The following is a 17,794-nucleotide window of genomic DNA, read 5'->3' as shown; positions in this document are numbered from 1 at the left end:
CTTTGAAAGGGCAGCTGCTCTGAGAGCCCTCTCAGCCCCACCCACCTCACAGGGTGTCTGTTGTGGGGGAGGAAGGGAAAGGAGATTGTAGGCGGCTCTGAGACTCTGTCCTTGAAAGGGCAGCTGCTGGGACAGCCCTCTCCAGCCCCACCCACCTCACAGGGTGTCTGTTGTGGGGGAGGAAGGGAAAGGAGATTGTAGGCCGCTCTGAGACTCTGTCCTTGAAAGGGCAGCTGCTGTGAGAGCCCTCTCCAGCCCCACCCACCTCACAGGGTGTCTGTTGTGGGGGAGGAAGGGAAAGGAGATTGTAGGCCGCTCTGAGACTCTGTCCTTGAAAGGGCAGCTGCTGGGACAGCCCTCTCCATCCCCACCCAACTCACAGGGTGTCTGTTGTGGGGGAGGAAGGGAAAGGAGATTGTAGGCCGCTCTGAGACTCTGTCCTTGAAAGGGCAGCTGCTGTGAGAGCCCTCTCCAGCCCCACCCACCTCACAGGGTGTCTGTTGTGGGGGAGGAAGGGAAAGGAGATTGTAGGCCGCTCTGAGACTCTGTCCTTGAAAGGGCAGCTGCTGTGAGAGCCCTCTCCAGCCCCACCCACCTCACAGGGTGTCTGTTGTGGGGGAGGAAGGGAAAGGAGATTGTAGGCCGCTCTGAGACTCTGTCCTTGAAAGGGCAGCTGCTGTGAGAGCCCTCTCCAGCCCCACCCACCTCACAGGGTGTCTGTTGTGGGGGAGGAAGGGAAAGGAGATTGTAGGCCGCTCTGAGACTCTGTCCTTGAAAGGGCAGCTGCTGGGACAGCCCTCTCCATCCCCACCCAACTCACAGGGTGTCTGTTGTGGGGGAGGAAGGGAAAGGAGATTGTAGGCCGCTCTGAGACTCTGTCCTTGAAAGGGCAGCTGCTGTGAGAGCCCTCTCCAGCCCCACCCACCTCACAGGGTGTCTGTTGTGGGGGAGGAAGGGAAAGGAGATTGTAGGCCGCTCTGAGACTCTGTCCTTGAAAGGGCAGCTGCTGTGAGAGCCCTCTCCAGCCCCACCCACCTCACAGGGTGTCTGTTGTGGGGGAGGAAGGGAAAGGAGATTGTAGGCCGCTCTGAGACTCTGTCCTTGAAATGGCAGCTGCTGTGAGAGCCCTCTCCAGCCCCACCCACCTCACAGGGTGTCTGTTGTGAGGGAGGAAGGTAAAGGAGATTGTAGGCCGCTCTGAGACTCTGTCCTTGAAAGGGCAGCTGCTGTGAGAGCCCTCTCCAGCCCCACCCACCTCACAGGGTGTCTGTTGTGGGGGAGGAAGGGAAAGGAGATTGTAGGCCGCTCTGAGACTCTGTCCTTGAAAGGGCAGCTGCTGTGAGAGCCCTCTCCAGCCCCACCCACCTCACAGGGTGTCTGTTGTGAGGGAGGAAGGTAAAGGAGATTGTAGGCCGCTCTGAGACTCTGTCCTTGAAAGGGCAGCTGCTGTGAGAGCCCTCTCCAGCCCCACCCACCTCACAGGGTGTCTGTTGTGGGGGAGGAAGGGAAAGGAGATTGTAGGCCGCTCTGAGACTCTGTCCTTGAAAGGGCAGCTGCTGGGACAGCCCTCTCCATCCCCACCCAACTCACAGGGTGTCTGTTGTGGGGGAGGAAGGGAAAGGAGATTGTAGGCCGCTCTGAGACTCTGTCCTTGAAAGGGCAGCTGCTGTGAGAGCCCTCTCCAGCCCCACCCACCTCACAGGGTGTCTGTTGTGGGGGAGGAAGGGAAAGGAGATTGTAGGCCGCTCTGAGACTCTGTCCTTAAAAGGGCAGCTGCTGTGAGAGCCTTCTCCAGCCCCACCCACCTGACAGGGTGTCTGTTGTAGGGGAGGAAGGTAAAGGAGATTGTGAGCCGCTCTGAGACTCTTCGGAGTGAAGGGCGGGATATAAATCCAATATTTTCTAAAGACTTGGGTGGGAGGAGCAAAACCAAAGGGGGGGGGGGACTTTAAGAAGCAACAGAGTTGGGAACTCAAAGGTTGGGTGAGAGAGAAAAAAATAAGCCATACGCCACCACCAAACTAATTTGGTATTCTCCCCCCCGCCCCGTTTGCTTTTTAAATTTCCTTTCCTCTTCCCTGCACTTGGACTTTCTCTGTGTGGTTGGCTCCAATTTCCAGGACAGCCATTTTGTGACTGGCTCCACCTCCCACCTCCCAGAGGAAGGATAAACCAAAATATATGCATTTATTACAAAGTGCACTAAAACCGCACTTTAAAAACATTCACACAATCCGCCCTTGAAGTGGTGAATATTTGAACTAAGAGGTCCTGAATCTATATACCCTGATAAATTTCAATATTTCTGGATTAAAAACCTTGAACCAATAAAACAGGACCAATTCTTCCATATATCTAGGTGGACAACCTTGAACTGCTTTACGCATCTCAGCCTCCAAGGGCCTTCCTCAGCGGTCAAATTTTTGTATATACATGCACACTCTAACATGAATGTGTGTTAGTGCCAAGGTAGGTTGATGAATACGGCATTCCATGTGAGGGCTGTTTTAAACTTCTAAGCAAGGAATAGTCGTTCTTTCTGACCATGGCTATCATAACAAAGTGTGCATACGTGTATCAGCCTTTAAGATGATGACGATATTGGATTTATATCCTGCCCTCCAGTCCAAATCTCAAAGCGGCTCGCAATCTCCTTTTACTGCCTCCCCCACAACTGACACCCTGTGAGGTGGGGGGGGGGGGCTGAGAGAGCTCTGACAGAAGCTGCCCTTTCGAGGACAGAGTCTCAGAGTGGCCCACAATCTCCTTTCCCTTCCTCCCCCACAACAGACACCCTGTGAGGTGGGTGGGGCTGAAGAGCTCTCACAGCAGCTGCCCTTTCAGGGACAGAGTCTCAGAGCGGCCCACAATCTCCTTTCCCTTCCTCCCCCACAACAGACACCCTGTGAGGTGGGTGGGGTTGAGAGAGCTCTCACAGCAGCTGCCCTTTCAAGGACAGAGTCTCAGAGCGGCTCACAATCTCCTTTCCCTTCCTCCCCCACAACAGACGCCCTGTGAGGTGGGTGGGGCTGAAGAGCTCTCGCAGCAGCTGCCCTTTCAGGGACAGAGTCTCAGAGTGGCCCACAATCTCCTTTCCCTTCCTCCCCCACAACAGACACCCTGTGAGGTGGGGGGGGGGCTGAGAGAGCTCTGACAGAAGCTGCCCTTTCGAGGATAGCTCCGCGAGAGCTATGACTGACCCAAGGCCGTTCCAGCAGGTGCAAGTGGAGGAGTGGGGAATCAAACCCGGTTCTCCCAGGTAAGAGTCCGCACCCTTAACCACGACACCAAACTGGCTTTAACTGACGGGAACGACAGCTGATTTCATGACCTTAAACCTGCTGTAGCTAAAATGGTTCTGTGTATACTCGTCAAGAGCATACTGCAGAAAGCCAGATGTAGGGATCAAAGAGCATCACCTCCAGAGCCGAGCAAACATCGAGGTAGCCGCTGTTCGGTATAAAGGACTTGATTTTGCGTCTCTTGTCTGATCAGTCACACCAATTCTTACCTTACTGGCAAACACAGCGTTAACTTAAGGGTACCCCCAAAGAGAATGAACACCCTGGTAAGTTTTCCATACAAGCAAGTTAAGCGCAAAGAGGTTGGATCTCACAGTTGCTAAGTAGTCTGACAATACAGAGGAAAAGGTAAGCCATGAATGCCAGCCTCTACTCTTTGGAAGAAGGGCAGGATCTGTATCTTACGGAAGAAATGGTTGGCCTGTGCGTGAGACAGGATGCTGGACTAGATGGACCCTTACTGGTCTGATCCAGCAGGGCTTTTCTGATGTTGAGGAAGGCCTCAGCCTCTAGTTCCTGTCGTTGGCTCTCCAGAGGAACTGGTTGGCCACTTTGTGAGGCAGGAGGCTGGACTAGATGGACCCTCACTGGTCTGATCCAGCAGGGCTCTTCTGATGTTCTTCTCAGAGGAAGGTATCAGCCTCTCTGCCCTGTTGTTGGCCCTCCAGAGAAACTGGTTGACCACTGTGTGGGACAGGAGGCTGGACTAGATGGACCTTCACTGGTCTGATCCAGCAGGGCTCTTCTGATGTTCTTCTCAGGGGAAGGCCGCCTAGGCGGGGAGGGCGGGATATAAATGTAAATATAAATAAATAAATAAAATAAAGGCCTCAGCCTCTCTGCCCTGTTGTTGGCCCTCCAGAGGAACTGGTTGACCACTGTGTGAGACAGGAGGCTGGACTAGATGGACCCTCACTGGTCTGATCCAGCAGGGCTCTTCTGATGTTCTCAGAGGAAGGTATCAGCCTCTCTGCCCTGTTGTTGGCCCTCCAGAGAAACTGGTTGACCGCTGTGTGAGACAGGAGGCTGGACTAGATGGACCCTCACTGGTCTGATCCAGCAGGGCTCTTCTGATGTTCTTCTCAGGGGAAGGCCTCAGCCTCTGTGCCCTGTTGTTGGCCCTCCAGAGGAATTGGTTGGCCACTGTGTGAGACGGGAGGCTGGACTAGATGGACCCTCCCTGGTCTGATCTGATGTTATGGTCCAAGTGCAATTGGTGGAATATGCAGATGCGCCAAACAGCCTTAGAAATGTTTCATTATAAAAAAACCCAAACTTTAATAAATAAGATTTTGGAAAATGTACAAGTTTTACACTTCATACTTCCTGTCAGTAGTTCTGCGTGGGAGAATAATCAATACCATTCTGAAGCTGGGAAACTGTTTTCAGTCAACTTCAAGGTCTGGTAGGGCAGACACAGAACATCCCGAATAATTGGGGGTGCTGGAGGAAGGGAGGCAGTTCCTAACCATTCCCCGCAGAATACCAAAACACCTCTGACATATTTTTTAAACGGACGAGAACCCCCCCGCGCCTCATGCTCAGATTAGAGAACGGTTGGTCTTCCATTTGGTCAACCAGTTATCTTTCAGGTCCCCAGTCACTGCTGGGCTCCACTAAAGGGAGCTGGGGAGGATGGAACAGACACAAATTGAATAGCGGGCTCCTCCCCTCTTCCAATAGCATCAGAAAAGTTGCTGGTTTTGTATGGGTAGTGGTCACTCGCACATGTGTGACTTACACCCAAGTGGGGGAAAAGAAAGGATCATGTTATATTGCTTCCAGCATAGGAAAGCTGTTCACTGACAATCCCCCCCCCAAAGACAGATTCAAGTCCAACAGCATCACTGTGCAGCCGCTTTTTGACTCCCTCCAATTTCCCCCGCAGCTTCCGAATCTCTAGAAAACCAGAGCAAGAAGCCGCAGGGGAAATTGGAGGGAGCCGTGGAACAAAATGTGCCTGTGCAGCAACTGGTGGGGAATTGATCACATAATCTGAGCAAAGCAGAAGCCCGAGGGTGGAACAACTGCTAGTGAAGAATCAGTCCTCAAGAGTCAAATTATTCAGGAGCACTGACTCTTGAAAGCTTATCCCCTGAAAGTCTTGTTGGTCACTTTAAGTGCTGCTAGCAGTGCCAGATTAAACGAGGCCCCCAGGCAGTCAAAATCTCGGGGGCCCCCTCGCAAATTATTTCAGAGTTGGAGCGCCCACCCCATTACCCACAGCCCCTGCTGCAGCCTGCCGACACCTTCTCAAAAGCCCCTTTGACAAAGTTGCAGGCGAGAGGCAGAGAGGCAAGCTTGGCGATGATGCCAGCAGCAGCTGCACCAGGCAAGTCGGGCAAAGACTGGCTCAGTTACTAGCTGTGCGTGCAGGCTGGAAGGGCTGCAAGCAGGGGGGAAACTAGGTGGGGAGTCAGCCCAGGGCCCCTAAAGGTGTAGGGGCCCCTAGGCCACTGCCTACTTGGCCTAATTGTTAACCCAGCCCTGGTTGCTAGACTTGAATATAGACACCTGAATCTGTTACGCATCGACTTCAACAGACTGAGATGGGTGTTAGGGTAGCACCACCAGTGGAAATGCGCTCCACCTCCCGGTAGGTGCAATACCTAGTGGTGTGGGGCATACAGTTGTACAAACAGATGCCCAGTCCCCACAACCAGATGGGTGGAACAGGATGAATGCACAATGCAACTGCGTTCACAGCACCAGCATCTGAGCACATGTTGGTTTTCAGCCTACACGCTTGATGCAGCCTCACGTCAGGTACAAAATTTGCAGTGACCCAGGTATGGAACGAATCCCTGCAGGGATGCATAAAATAAATGCGGGGGGGGGGGGGGGGGTTCTGCCCGTGTTCCTCAAAAGCCTTTTCTTCCCCACATGCAGACAGATGCAAGGAGGAGGACCGTGTCCAGTTGTTCAAAGCAACGGTGCCGAGTTCCCCGACCAGCGATAGATTCCGTAGGCCAGCTTCTTCCTGAAGCTGGATGCTTCTCTTTCAAAGATGCGTGAAGAAAAAAGTTTGAAGTCTTTCCTTTTGGCGTCCAAAACGGAATTGCAAGGTTGACACTTCATCCAATAGTCTGGTTGATCTTTTTTTGGGGGGGGGGGCGGTGACGGGTACTTGGTACTCCCCCCTCCCCCCAATTCCATCCTGAAATGATAGGGCCGCATTCTGCAGCCGGCATCGTACCACTGGAGGCTAAGTCCCCTTTCTACCAGCAACGGTTCAGTCACTGTTCTCCAGCTGGGGTTGCTGTTATCCATCCGATATATTTATTGTAGAAAAATTAGGTTAGATCTGGCCCATTTGCCTGTTCTTATTCTTCAGCCTCACCAGAACGAGAGTTTTTCTGTTTTCGCCCAGAGGTGGCAAAGAGAGTCCGATTCACAGTTCTCTCCCCGCAGAGCCAAAGGCCAGAGGTAAACTAAAGTTCTCTTGGTACCTCTGGAACCCAGAGAGGCTGTTTCTTCCTTTCCCGGAACAAGCAGGAGACAACATCTCTAACGCTTAGAATAGGACCAGAGACTTAAATGGACTTTCAAGTACTTGATTTTTCCTGAGCGTTAGCCGACTGAGCAAATTAGAGACACCCCGCCCCCTCAAGTTTCTCTAACTGCCGGTTCATTGGAGGAGGTCCAATTATGGAGAGAGGCAAGGTGGGGGCTCACCGAAAACCTCAGGGAGGGGGGGTGTATCTTACAGTTCATCATCTGAAAATATCAGCATCCTCTTCTCGATGTTTTTGCTCTTCTTGCCGGGGGGGCCCTCAGCTCTGGGCTCGGAGCTGCCCATCGGCGCGGGCTCCCCGCCCTCCGCTTCCCTCGTGGATTGCTGGGTGTAATGCTGGTAGGCCGGCGAGAAGTTGTGGATGGCGTCTTGGACAATATCCTGGGGGCTCATGGTCTCCTTCAGCCCACTGGAGATGCTCTGCATCGGGGCTAGGTTAGCTGGAAAGAAGAAAGGAATTGCAGCCGTGTGAACTCGATAAGGCGTCGGTTCTATAACAGGGCACTGAGGCTAGACCACAGATGCCCACAAGAATTCCTCTTTAACCTGCCTTTCTCTCCGTGGGGACTCAAGACAACTTTACAGAGGCATCAGGTAAAAGATACAATAACTAAATACTTTCAGGAGAGTAGCCGTGTTGGTCTTCAGTAGCAGAGAAGAGGAGACTGGATTTATACCCCACCCTTCACTACCCAAAGGAGTCTCAGAGCGGCTTACAATCTCCTTTCCTTCCCCTCCCCGCAACAGACAACCTGTGCGGTGGGTGGAGCTGAGAGAGCTCTGAGAGAAACTGCTTTTGAGAGGAAGAAGAAGAAGATAGAAGGAGATATTGGATTTATATCCCACCCTCCACTCCGAAGAGTCTCAGAGCGGCTCACAATCTCCTTTACCTTCCTCCCCCACAACAGACACCCTGTGAGGTAGATGAAGATATTGGATTTATATCCCGCCCTCCACTCCAAAGAGTCTCAGAGCGGCTCACAATCTCCTTTATCTCCCTACCCCACAACAGACACCCTGTGAGGTGGGTGGGGCTGGAGAGGGCTCTCACAGCAGCTGCCCTTTCAAGGACAACCTCTGCCAGAGCTATGGCTGACCCAAGGCCATGCTAGCAGGTGCAAGTGGAGGAGTGGGGAATCAAACCCGGTTCTCCCAGATAAGAGTCCGCACACTTAACCACTACACCAAACTGGCTCTCCTAGGAACAGCTCTGTGAGAACTTTTAACCGACTCAAGGTCACAACAGTCTGGTGTAGTGGTTAAGTCTGTGGTGGTTAAGTCAGAGCCAGTCTGGTGTAGGGGTTAAGTGTGTGGACTCTTCTCTGGGAGGACCAGGTTTGATTTCCCCACTCCACATACACCTGCTGATGTGACCCTGGGTCAGCCACAAGTTTTGGGGGGGGGGGGCCCAACTCGCCAGCACAGAGCAGTCTGCCAGGGGGGATCTTCACAGCCCCGTCACCACACGATGTGCCCTGCGCTATGATGTCACCTGGAAGCGATGTCATCGCACCACAGACATTCTAGGATTCGCAGTAAAACTATGGTGCCATAGAGTTTTCACCATGAATCCTAAAGTGTCGCTCTGGGGATGCCATAGAGTTTTAATGCGAATCCTAGAGTGTCTGTGGCGCGACATGCCTGGCTCGATGATGTCACTTCCAGGTGACGTCAACTCGCTGCATGCGCAAAGCACACCGGAGCAGTGGAGGGACTAGCCAATCCTGTGCATACACCAACCTGTGCCAGAGTTTCAAAAGATGCCCACAGGCTCAAAAAAGATGGGGACCCCTGAACTTAAAGAATTTTTGCACAGCTCCAGGTTCTTCTCTCTGCCCTTTCCCAGCCTTAAAAAAATGGCAGTGAAGAACAGAACAGCCTCCGGAGTTATTCTCTTTTAATGTACAAATAAACGACACTGGATGTAGAACTGGAAACATCTGGCTTTCGGAATCCTAACCATAAATTTCTATCTGCTCCTCTGAACTCAACTTTGCCTGGAAGGAATGCAAGACGGATTGAGGAACTGACAAATTACCTGTCGAGTTCTCCTTTTTCTCCCTGTACACCTGGCAGGTGAACGCATACCGGAGGGCGATGGAGGCAAACAGCATCTCGATGCAGATGATGAAGTTCTGGTAGCCAGCAGCTACTGTCCCGGCCCCCACTGGCTTCCCATCGATGATCTGGACCTCTGGGATCACACCGCACTTCTCCAGGATAGCCAGCAACATCCCTGTTTAAAAAAACATAACGTTCCCAACGTGTTACAAATATTCTGGTGCATTGCTCAGCATCCAGAGCTTCCCAGACCTGAACTAGAGAGCCAGCTTGGTGTAGTGGTTAAGTGTGCAGACTCTTATCTGGGACAACCGGGTTTGATTCCCCACTTCTCCACTTGCAGCTGCTAGAATGGCCTTGGGTCAGCCATAGCTCTCCCAGAGCGGTCCTTGAAAGGGCAGCTTCTGGGAGAGCTCTCTCAGCCCCAACCACCTGGCAGGGTGTCTGTTGTGGGGGGGGGGGGGAAGGTAAAAGAGATTGTTAGCCAGTCTGAGACTCTGAGATTCAGAGTATAGGGTAGGGTATAAATCCAAAGACCCCCGTGGCGCAGAGTGGTAAAGCTGCAGTACTGCAGTCGGAGCCCTCTGCTCACAACCTGAGTTCGATCCCAATGAAAGCTGGTTCAGGTAGCTGGCTCAAGGTTGACTCAGCCTTCCATCCTTCCAAGGTCGGTCAAATGAGTGCCTAGCTTGCTGGGGGCGGGGGAAAGTGTAACGACTGGGGAAGGCAATGGCAAACCACCCCGTAAAAAATCTGCCGTGAAAATGTTGTGAAAGCAACGTCACCCCAGAGTCAGAAACGACTGGTGCTTGCACAGGGGACCTTTCCTTTAAGGGACCCCATGGCGCAGAGTGTTAAACCTGCAGTACTGCAGTCCTAAGCTCTGCTCACGACCTGAGTTCGATCCTCGGCGGAAGCTGGGTTTTCAGGTAGCCGGCTCGAGGTTGACTCAGCCTTCCATCCTTCCGAGGTCGGTCAAATGAGTCCCCAGCTTGCTGGGGGGAAAGCGTAGATGACTGGGGAAGGCAATGGCAAACCACCCCGTAAAAAGTCTGCCGTGAAAACGTTGTGAAAGCAACGTCACCCCAGAGTCGGAAACGACCGGTGCTTGCACAGGGGACTACCTTGACCTTTATAAATCCAATATCATTATCTTCTTCTTCCACATCATTCCTGCTTAAGGAGTACCATTTTGTCCTGTTCTCTTGGCCAACGGGCAGTACCAGAACCTTCAGGAACAGCTATCAAGATCCCGTCAAGTACTGGAAGCTAAACAGGGTCAGCCCTGGTTAGTCCGTGGATGGGAGACCACCAAGGAAGCCCAGGGTTGCTCTGCAGAGGCAGGCAATGGGGAAACCACCTCTGAAGGTCTCCTGCCTTGAAAACCCCAAGAAGGTCTCCATAGTTGGCCATAACTTGATGGCAGTTTCTGCCACAATCAAGAACTACCATTATGGCTTTTTTTTTCGGTAGCAGGAACTGCTTTGCATATCAGGCCACACACCCCTGATGAAGCCAATCCTCCAAGAGCTTACAGGAGGCCCTGTGAGAAGAGCCCTGTAAGGAATTCTAGCAGGACCTCCTATGCCTATTAGGCCACACACCCCTGATGCAGCCAATCCTCCAAGAGGTTACAGTAGGCCCTGTTCTAAGAGCCCTGTAAGGAATTCTAGCAGGACCTCCTTTGCATATCAGGCCACACACCTCTGATGTAGCCAATCCTCCAAGAGGTTACAGTAGGCCCTGTTCTAAGAGCCCTGTAAGGAATTCTAGCAGGACCTCCTTTGCATATTAGGCCACACACCCCTGATGTAGCCAATCCTCCAAGAGCTTACAGGAGGCCCTGTTCTAAGAGCCCTGTAAGGAATTCTAGCAGGACCTCCTTTGCATATCAGGCCACACACCCCTGATGTAGCCAATCCTCCAAGAGCTTACAGGAGGCCCTGTTCTAAGAGCCCTGTAAGGAATTCTAGCAGGAACTGCTTTGCATATCAGGCCACACACCCCTGATGTAGCCAATCCTCCAAGAGCTTACAGGAGGCCCTGTTCTAAGAGCCCTGTAAGGAATTCTAGCAGGAACTGCTTTGCATATCAGGCCACACACCCCTGATGTAGCCAATCCTCCAAGAGCTTACAGGAGGCCCTGTTCTAAGAGCCCTGTAAGGAATTCTAGCAGGACCTCCTTTGCATATCAGGCCACACACCCCTGATGTAGCCAATCCTCCAAGAGCTTACAGGAGGCCCTGTTCTAAGAGCCCTGTAAGGAATTCTAGCAGGAACTGCTTTGCATATCAGGCCACACACCCCTGATGTAGCCAATCCTCCAAGAGCTTACAGGAGGCCCTGTTCTAAGAGCCCTGTAAGGAATTCTAGCAGGAACTGCTTTGCATATCAGGCCACACACCCCTGATGTAGCCAATCCTCCAAGAGCTTACAGGAGGCCCTGTTCTAAGAGCCCTGTAAGGAATTCTAGCAGGAACTGCTTTGTATATCAGGCCACACACCCCTGATGTAGCCAATCCTCCAAGAGCTTACAGGGCTCTTAGTACAAGACCTCCTGTAAGCTCTTGGAGGATTGGCTGCATCAGGGGTGTGTGGCCTGATATGCAAAGCAGTTCCTGCTACAAAAAAAGCCCTGGCTACTATGGGCCACCAGACAAAGATTCATTCTGGGCCTTCCCTAACTCTATCCAGTCCAAACCTCATAGGAATGCGAGTCTCCACACCCCTGGAATTTTGTCCTCTTCTTAATCTATCAGCAACCCTGGGTTTTGGCATCAATATCTTCCCTATAGAAGACAGAGGTGGGGGCGGGGGGGACTGACACAGCTAAGGAACACCAGAGGGCTAGGGTTGCCAAGTCCAATTTAAGAAATATCTGGGGACTTTGGTGGTGGAGCTAGGAGACTTTGGGGGTGGAGCCAGGAGACTGTGGGGTGGAGCCAGAAGACTGTGGGGGTGGAGCCAGGAGACTGTGGGGGATGGAGCCAGGAGACTGTGGGGTGGAGCCAGGAGACTGTGGGGGTGGAGCCAGGAGACTGTGGGGGTGCAGCCAGGAGACTGTGGGGGTGGAGCCAAGATCAAGGCTGAGACAAGCATCATGGAACTCCAAAGGGAGTTCTGGCCATCACATTTAAAGGGACGGCACACCTTTTCAACGCCTTCCTTCCATAGGAAATAATGGATAGGGGCACCTTCTTTTGGGGCTCATAGAATTGGACCCCTTGGTCCAACCTTTTCAAAACTTGGGGGGTACTTTGGGGAGAGGCACTAGGTGCTATACAGAAAATTTGGCGCCTCTACCCCAAAAAGCACCCCCCCCCAGAGCCCCAGATACCCGTGGATCAATTCTCCATGATTTTCTATGGGAATAAATCTCCCTAGGGAATAATAGAGTTCCCAGCAGACATTTCCCTCCCCCTCCCCCTGAAGAGGGGGGAGGGCCTCCAAACCAGGGGATACCCCGCCCCCACCTGGGGATTGGCAACCTTATAGAGGGCTATAAAACCATGAAGGAGGGAAATTTTCTCCTCCTGATGAGAATTTGGCATCAGCTGGTTAAGCCGATTGGCAAAACAGGCTCCGGACAGACCAAAAGACATACCTCTTTACACCGCCTAATTGACTTAAGGGATTTCGTCGTCAGCCGACAGACGGCTTTAAAGAGAAATGGAGGGACGCACTGATTCACGGTGAAAGTTAAATAACGGGGCCTGCCCGTTCATAGGCAGTCTGCCTTCGATGATCAGACGCCTGAGGACAAGGAACAGGGGAGGGCCGTTGAGATCCTGCACACCTTGTCAACTCCGTAGAAGCGTCAGGTCGCCTCTGTCGGACTACGTTTCGGTGACGTGTGCTGCCTTTCAAACCTATTCTGGGTCCCTGGGGCGGTGAACACTAAAATGTGTAATTAAAACAGTGTTTAAAATGCAAGTATATGCCCTGACCTAGATAGCCCAGGCAAGCCCAATCTCTGAAGCTGAACAGGGTCAACTCTGCCAAGTACTGGGATGAGCGACTTCCTTGGAATACCAGCAGTCGGGAGGCAGAGGCAGGTTCTCTCAAGCCCTCTCCCTGCATAGCCTCCAGGCCCTGGTCTAAAGACCAACAACAACTATTCCTCCAAATTCCCAGCAGAGGTCATCAGAGGTCACCATGACTTCCAGGTACATGCACACCAAGGTTGCCAAGTCCAATTCAAGAAATATCTGGGGAGCCAGGAGACTTTGGGGGGGGGGTGGAGCCAGGAGCAAGGGTGTGACAAGCATAATTGAACTCCAAAGGGAGTTCTGGCCATCACATTGGGGAGGGACGGTGGGGGGAGGGACGGTGGCTCAGTGGTAGAGCATCTGCTTGGGAAGCAGAAGGTCCCAGGTTCAATCCCCGGCATCACCAAAAAAGGGACCAGGCAAATAGGTGTGAAAAACCTCAGCTTGAGACCCTGGAGAGCCGCTGCCAGTCTGAGAAGACAAGACTGACTTTGATTGACCAAAGGTCTGATTCAGTATAAGGTGGCTTCATATGTTCACATTTAAAGGTACCGCACACCTTTTTAAATGCCTTCCTTCCATAGGAAATAATGAAGGATAGGGGCACCTTCTTTTGGGGATCATAGAATGGGACCCCCTAGTTCAATCTTTTTGAAACATGGAGGGTATTCTGGGAAAAGACCCTGGATGCTATGCTGAAAATGTGGTGCCTCTAACTCAAAAAACTTCCCCTCCCAGAGTCCCAGATACTCGCTGATCAATTCTCCATTACACCCTATGGGAATCAGTCTCCATAGGGAATAACGGAGTGCCCAGCAGACATTTCCCTCCCCGCTTTCTGGTGACCCTGAAGTGAGGGGAGGGCCTCCAAACCAGGAGATCCCCTGCTCCCTGCTCCCATCTGGGGACTAGCAACCCTAGCACACACACACACACAGATATAAAAAATACAAAAATGCCCCCCAAAATGCAAATATATATTTAAAATATTTTAAACAAATAAAACATACGTACGTACAGACACACAAATGGGGAGGAGGGCTCAGAAGCGTTAGCAAAGGAACGCCAACCAAAACAAAAAGTCTTTACCCAGTGGTGGAAGACGATGATAGAGGGAAACAGATCAATCTCCCTGGGGACGGGATTCCATAATTTTGGTGCCACAACCGAGAAGGCCCTTTCTTAGGAGGCCACCCGTGTCAGACGGTGGAGGGCACCGGAAACAGGGCCTCTGAAGATGAACAGAGTGGGCGGGCAGGTTCATAGCGGAGTTGGCATTCGGCAGTCGCTGCTTGTAAGCGCAGGAGCAGACAAAAGAGACTTCCAATTGCCCATCCCAACCTTCCCCACCTTTCTCGCCCTCCTGACTACAATGCCATATGCCAGGGGAGCTCCTTTGCATATTAGGCCATGCACCCCTGATGTAGCCAGTCCTCCGAGAGCTCACAAGGCTCTTTTTTGTAAGCTCTTGGAGGATTGGCTACATCAGGGGTGCGTGGCCTAATATGCAAAGGAGCTCCTGCTAGAATCCCACCCCTGGCATATGTGCTGCAGACTCTTTCGGGCCATCAAGTCAAAATGATTTCTGGCGATGCCTAGTGGGGTTTGAAGGCAAAGCGACATTCAGAAGTGGTTCTGCCATTGCCTGCCTCTGCGTCCCGACCCTGGTATTCCTTGGAGGCCGTCCTTCCAAATACTAGCCAGGGCTGGCCTGTTTAGCCTTTGAGATCGGGTTTGTCCGGGTTATGCAGGTCAGGACTACATGCTGCAAACTCTTGGACCAAAAAGGGGCATGCATGATCAAGGGCTACGGCTTCAGAGGCCGATACAGTCACAGGGAGGGTGGAAGAGCTAGCAGAAGAACAACTGTGCACACATAATCGGCTTAGCTTATCTGGATTTCTTGAAGTACAGAACGTACACAGATCTCGGCGCTTGCCAGCACCACAGCCAGTGACACGATGTTTTAAAAAGAGAAGGAGAAGTGTAATAGCGCATTAGGAGCAGGGCTCGTTTTGGGTAGGAGCAGAGCTCCGGAACCTCTAAATTTTATTATGCTCTTTCTTACTTACCACTCCCCCCCCCTTAAATTGCTTCTGAGCTCCATCGTTTAACCCCCCCCCCTCGTGAGAATTTTGCTGCACTTCAAGATTTGACAAACTTTCTAATATTTTTCCCCATCAAAAAAATGGGGAAATAACCCAGACATATCAAGCAAACAGATGGAAATCTTCGTCATGCCACTGTGGCCACATAGAAGAAAACAATTTCAAACGTGGCAGCAGTGTTCCCTCTAAGCTGAGTTAGCGTGAGCTAGCTCACAGATTTTTAGCCTCCGGCTCACACATTTTTGTCTTAGCTCAGGAAGGATGACCCCAGAGCACACTCATTTATGGAGTAGCTCACAACTTTAATGCCAGCAGCTCACAAAGTAGAACTTTTGCTCACAAGACTCTGCAGCTTAGAGGGAACATCGGATGGGAGTAAAGTTTCATTATGACTCTTATAATTCAAGAAGCATTTGAAGGTAGATACTGGGCTGGTATAATTTAGTACACTTTCCGGTGATGTCAGGGGTGTGTGGAATATGCAAATGAGTGGTGCTAATGAGCTTTGGCACCTCTTCTACAGAATGACCCCTGATTAGGAGGGCGTCAAGATGAACTGGGTTCAAAGCCCATCTGGGATCATGACAGACTTAAACTAGGAACCTACTGACCATGGGCCAGCATTACCCAACACAGAAAACTAGCATATCCAGGAGATGCTAAGACAGGAGTTTTCTCTGTCCCATGTTCCTTTTCCACGCCCAGGCATTCCCCCCCAAAGGTAGTAACATTTAAATGTGAGCCTCCTGCTCGGCCATTTTGAGATTTCCCCCACTTCCGTCTGTGCACCCACCTTGCCAAAAGGAGAGGAAGATGACCGCTTTGATGGTCAGGAACTTGAGGACGGGCTCAAAGGGGCGGAGAAGCTCCGTCGTGGCGAAGTAGAAGAGGAAAAGGGCATAGAGGGCCAGGCTGACCGAGAAGTTGTAGATGATGGTGATGTAGAGGTAGCCGCTATGGATGCTGGGAGAGAGGAAAAGAAAAGGGGCGGGGTCAGTTCACTCCCAGTCATCACTGGGAAAGGCCCCAACAACCGCCCCATGTTAACAACCAGTGTGGTGGTGTGGACAGAGTGATGGATTAGAACCCCAGGCAATGCAGGTTCAAATCCCCCACTCCTACCGTGCCAGCTCACTGGGTGACCTTGGGTCTGTCACAACCAGTGTTCCCTCTAAGCTGAGTTAGCGTGAGCTAGCTCACAGGTTTTTAGCCTCCAGCTCGCACGTTTTCGTCTCAGCTCAGGAAAAATGGCCTCAGAGCATGCTAATTTATGCAGTAGCTCACAGCTTTAATGCCCAGTAGCTCACAAAGTAGAATTTTTGCTCACAAGACTCTGCAGCTTAGAGGGAACATTCTGCCTGGCCTACTTCACAGGGTGGTTGTTGAGAGAAAACAGAGGAAAGATGTAGCCGGGGTAGAATTCTAGCAGGAGCTCCTTTGCCTATTAGGCCACAAACCCCTGATGTAGCCAATCCTCCTGGAGCTTACAAAGCTCTTTTTTTGTAAGCTCTTGGGAGGACTGGCTACATCAGGGGGCGTGGCCTAACAGGCAAAGGAGCTCCTGCTAGAATTCCACCCCTGGATGTAGCCAGAAAATTCTGGATGGTGGGGTGTTGGGAAATCCTGTGAGATGGGGAGCCAGGGAAAGAGAAAGAGATTTGGAAGCTGCTGACAGAATGGCTCTCCTGCCCCACAGGATTTTTTCTGTGGAAGCGACACTCATCCATGGGTTCATTGCCCCCAAATGTCCCCCCCCCGGTGCCTGCCGGTGTTTTATGAAGACAGAAGCACAATTGAATATTGCTTTTAGCGGGCAAAACAATGAAGAGAAACATGATGCTTTGAGAACTACAGTTGTAACACTCTCTCCCAAGCGTTTACCAGCCTGGGACTGAATTAGACGCGGCTAGTGCAGAATCAGCCCCAACAGAGAGGCGTGAGCCAAGACCTCATAGTACATCAGTGTCCTCAATGGTCCTCATTTCCACCCCCCGGAAGCTGGGAAACTGGCCAGTTTGGCTTAACATTGGTGTTGTTTCATTTTCGGTCCATTCGGCAAACGTTCCGTTCTGGAAGTTCTATCGTTGTTTAAAGCAGATCAGAGTCCGACGCTTCAAAAGTCAGTTTGTAAAGGAAAGGCCTTTGTTTTAGCAATACACTGTTCCACAGTTCGTCCCCAATGAAGCTCCCCTCAGCCAAGCGGCGAGAGCCGGTGCCCAGCCCTTAACATACACACGCAACACAGACAACCTTTCAAAATTCTCACTTGAAGTCGCCGTCGTTGTATTTCCCAAAAGCTTGCAGGATGATGGTAAGAATGGCCATCAAGGGCTTCACAATGCAAAACTGCAGCGTCGCCTGGATGAACGGAACAAAAACGGGGTTCAATGTTTTGAGCCAGGGGTATCAAACATGCAGCCCAGGGGCTGAATCGGGCCCCCCGAGGGCTCCTATCAGGTCCCCAAGCGACTGGCTGTCATCGGCTTCCTTCTCCCTCTCTCTTGCTTCCTTCTGCGTCACAGCTTGCTTTGCCAGGCTTGCTCAATGGCCAGGCCAGGCTCTATGGCCGAGGACCTGCCTACCTTAGGGACCGTCTCTCCCCGTACGAACCCCAGAGAGCACTGAGGTCAGCAGGGAAGAACCTGCTGATTATTCCTGGGCCAAAAGACGTAAAACTCCAGAGTACCCGTACTCGGGCTTTCTCCGTTATGGCTCCACAGCTGTGGAATCAGCTTCCAGAAGAAATGCGGGCCCTGCGGGACTTTGAACAGTTCCGCAGGGCCTGCAAGACCGTCCTCTTTCGAACGGCCTTCACTGATT

The 17,794-nt window shown here is 51.9% G+C and overlaps 1 protein-coding gene across 1 annotated transcript in view; it reads right to left on the bottom strand.

The window, feature by feature from the left end:
* Positions 1-6,998: 6,998 nt before the first annotated feature.
* TMEM184A (transmembrane protein 184A) overlaps positions 6,999-17,794 on the bottom strand; it is a 28,878-nt gene continuing 18,082 nt past the window's right edge. Inside the window, exons 5-8 of the mRNA XM_060260569.1 lie at positions 17,241-17,332; positions 15,768-15,937; positions 8,855-9,052; positions 6,999-7,256 (exon numbers count right to left, since the gene is read on the bottom strand). Of these exons, the coding sequence (XP_060116552.1) occupies positions 7,006-7,256; positions 8,855-9,052; positions 15,768-15,937; positions 17,241-17,332 (711 nt within the window). The 3' untranslated portion in view covers positions 6,999-7,005. The remainder of the gene's footprint in view (positions 7,257-8,854; positions 9,053-15,767; positions 15,938-17,240; positions 17,333-17,794) is intronic.

This window comes from Heteronotia binoei, chromosome 20 (genome assembly GCF_032191835.1).
Source record: "Heteronotia binoei isolate CCM8104 ecotype False Entrance Well chromosome 20, APGP_CSIRO_Hbin_v1, whole genome shotgun sequence".
Lineage (NCBI taxonomy): Eukaryota > Metazoa > Chordata > Lepidosauria > Squamata > Gekkonidae > Heteronotia > Heteronotia binoei.
The sequence above is the reverse complement of the archived record's forward strand: the minus strand, read 5'-3'. Positions and strand labels throughout refer to the sequence as shown.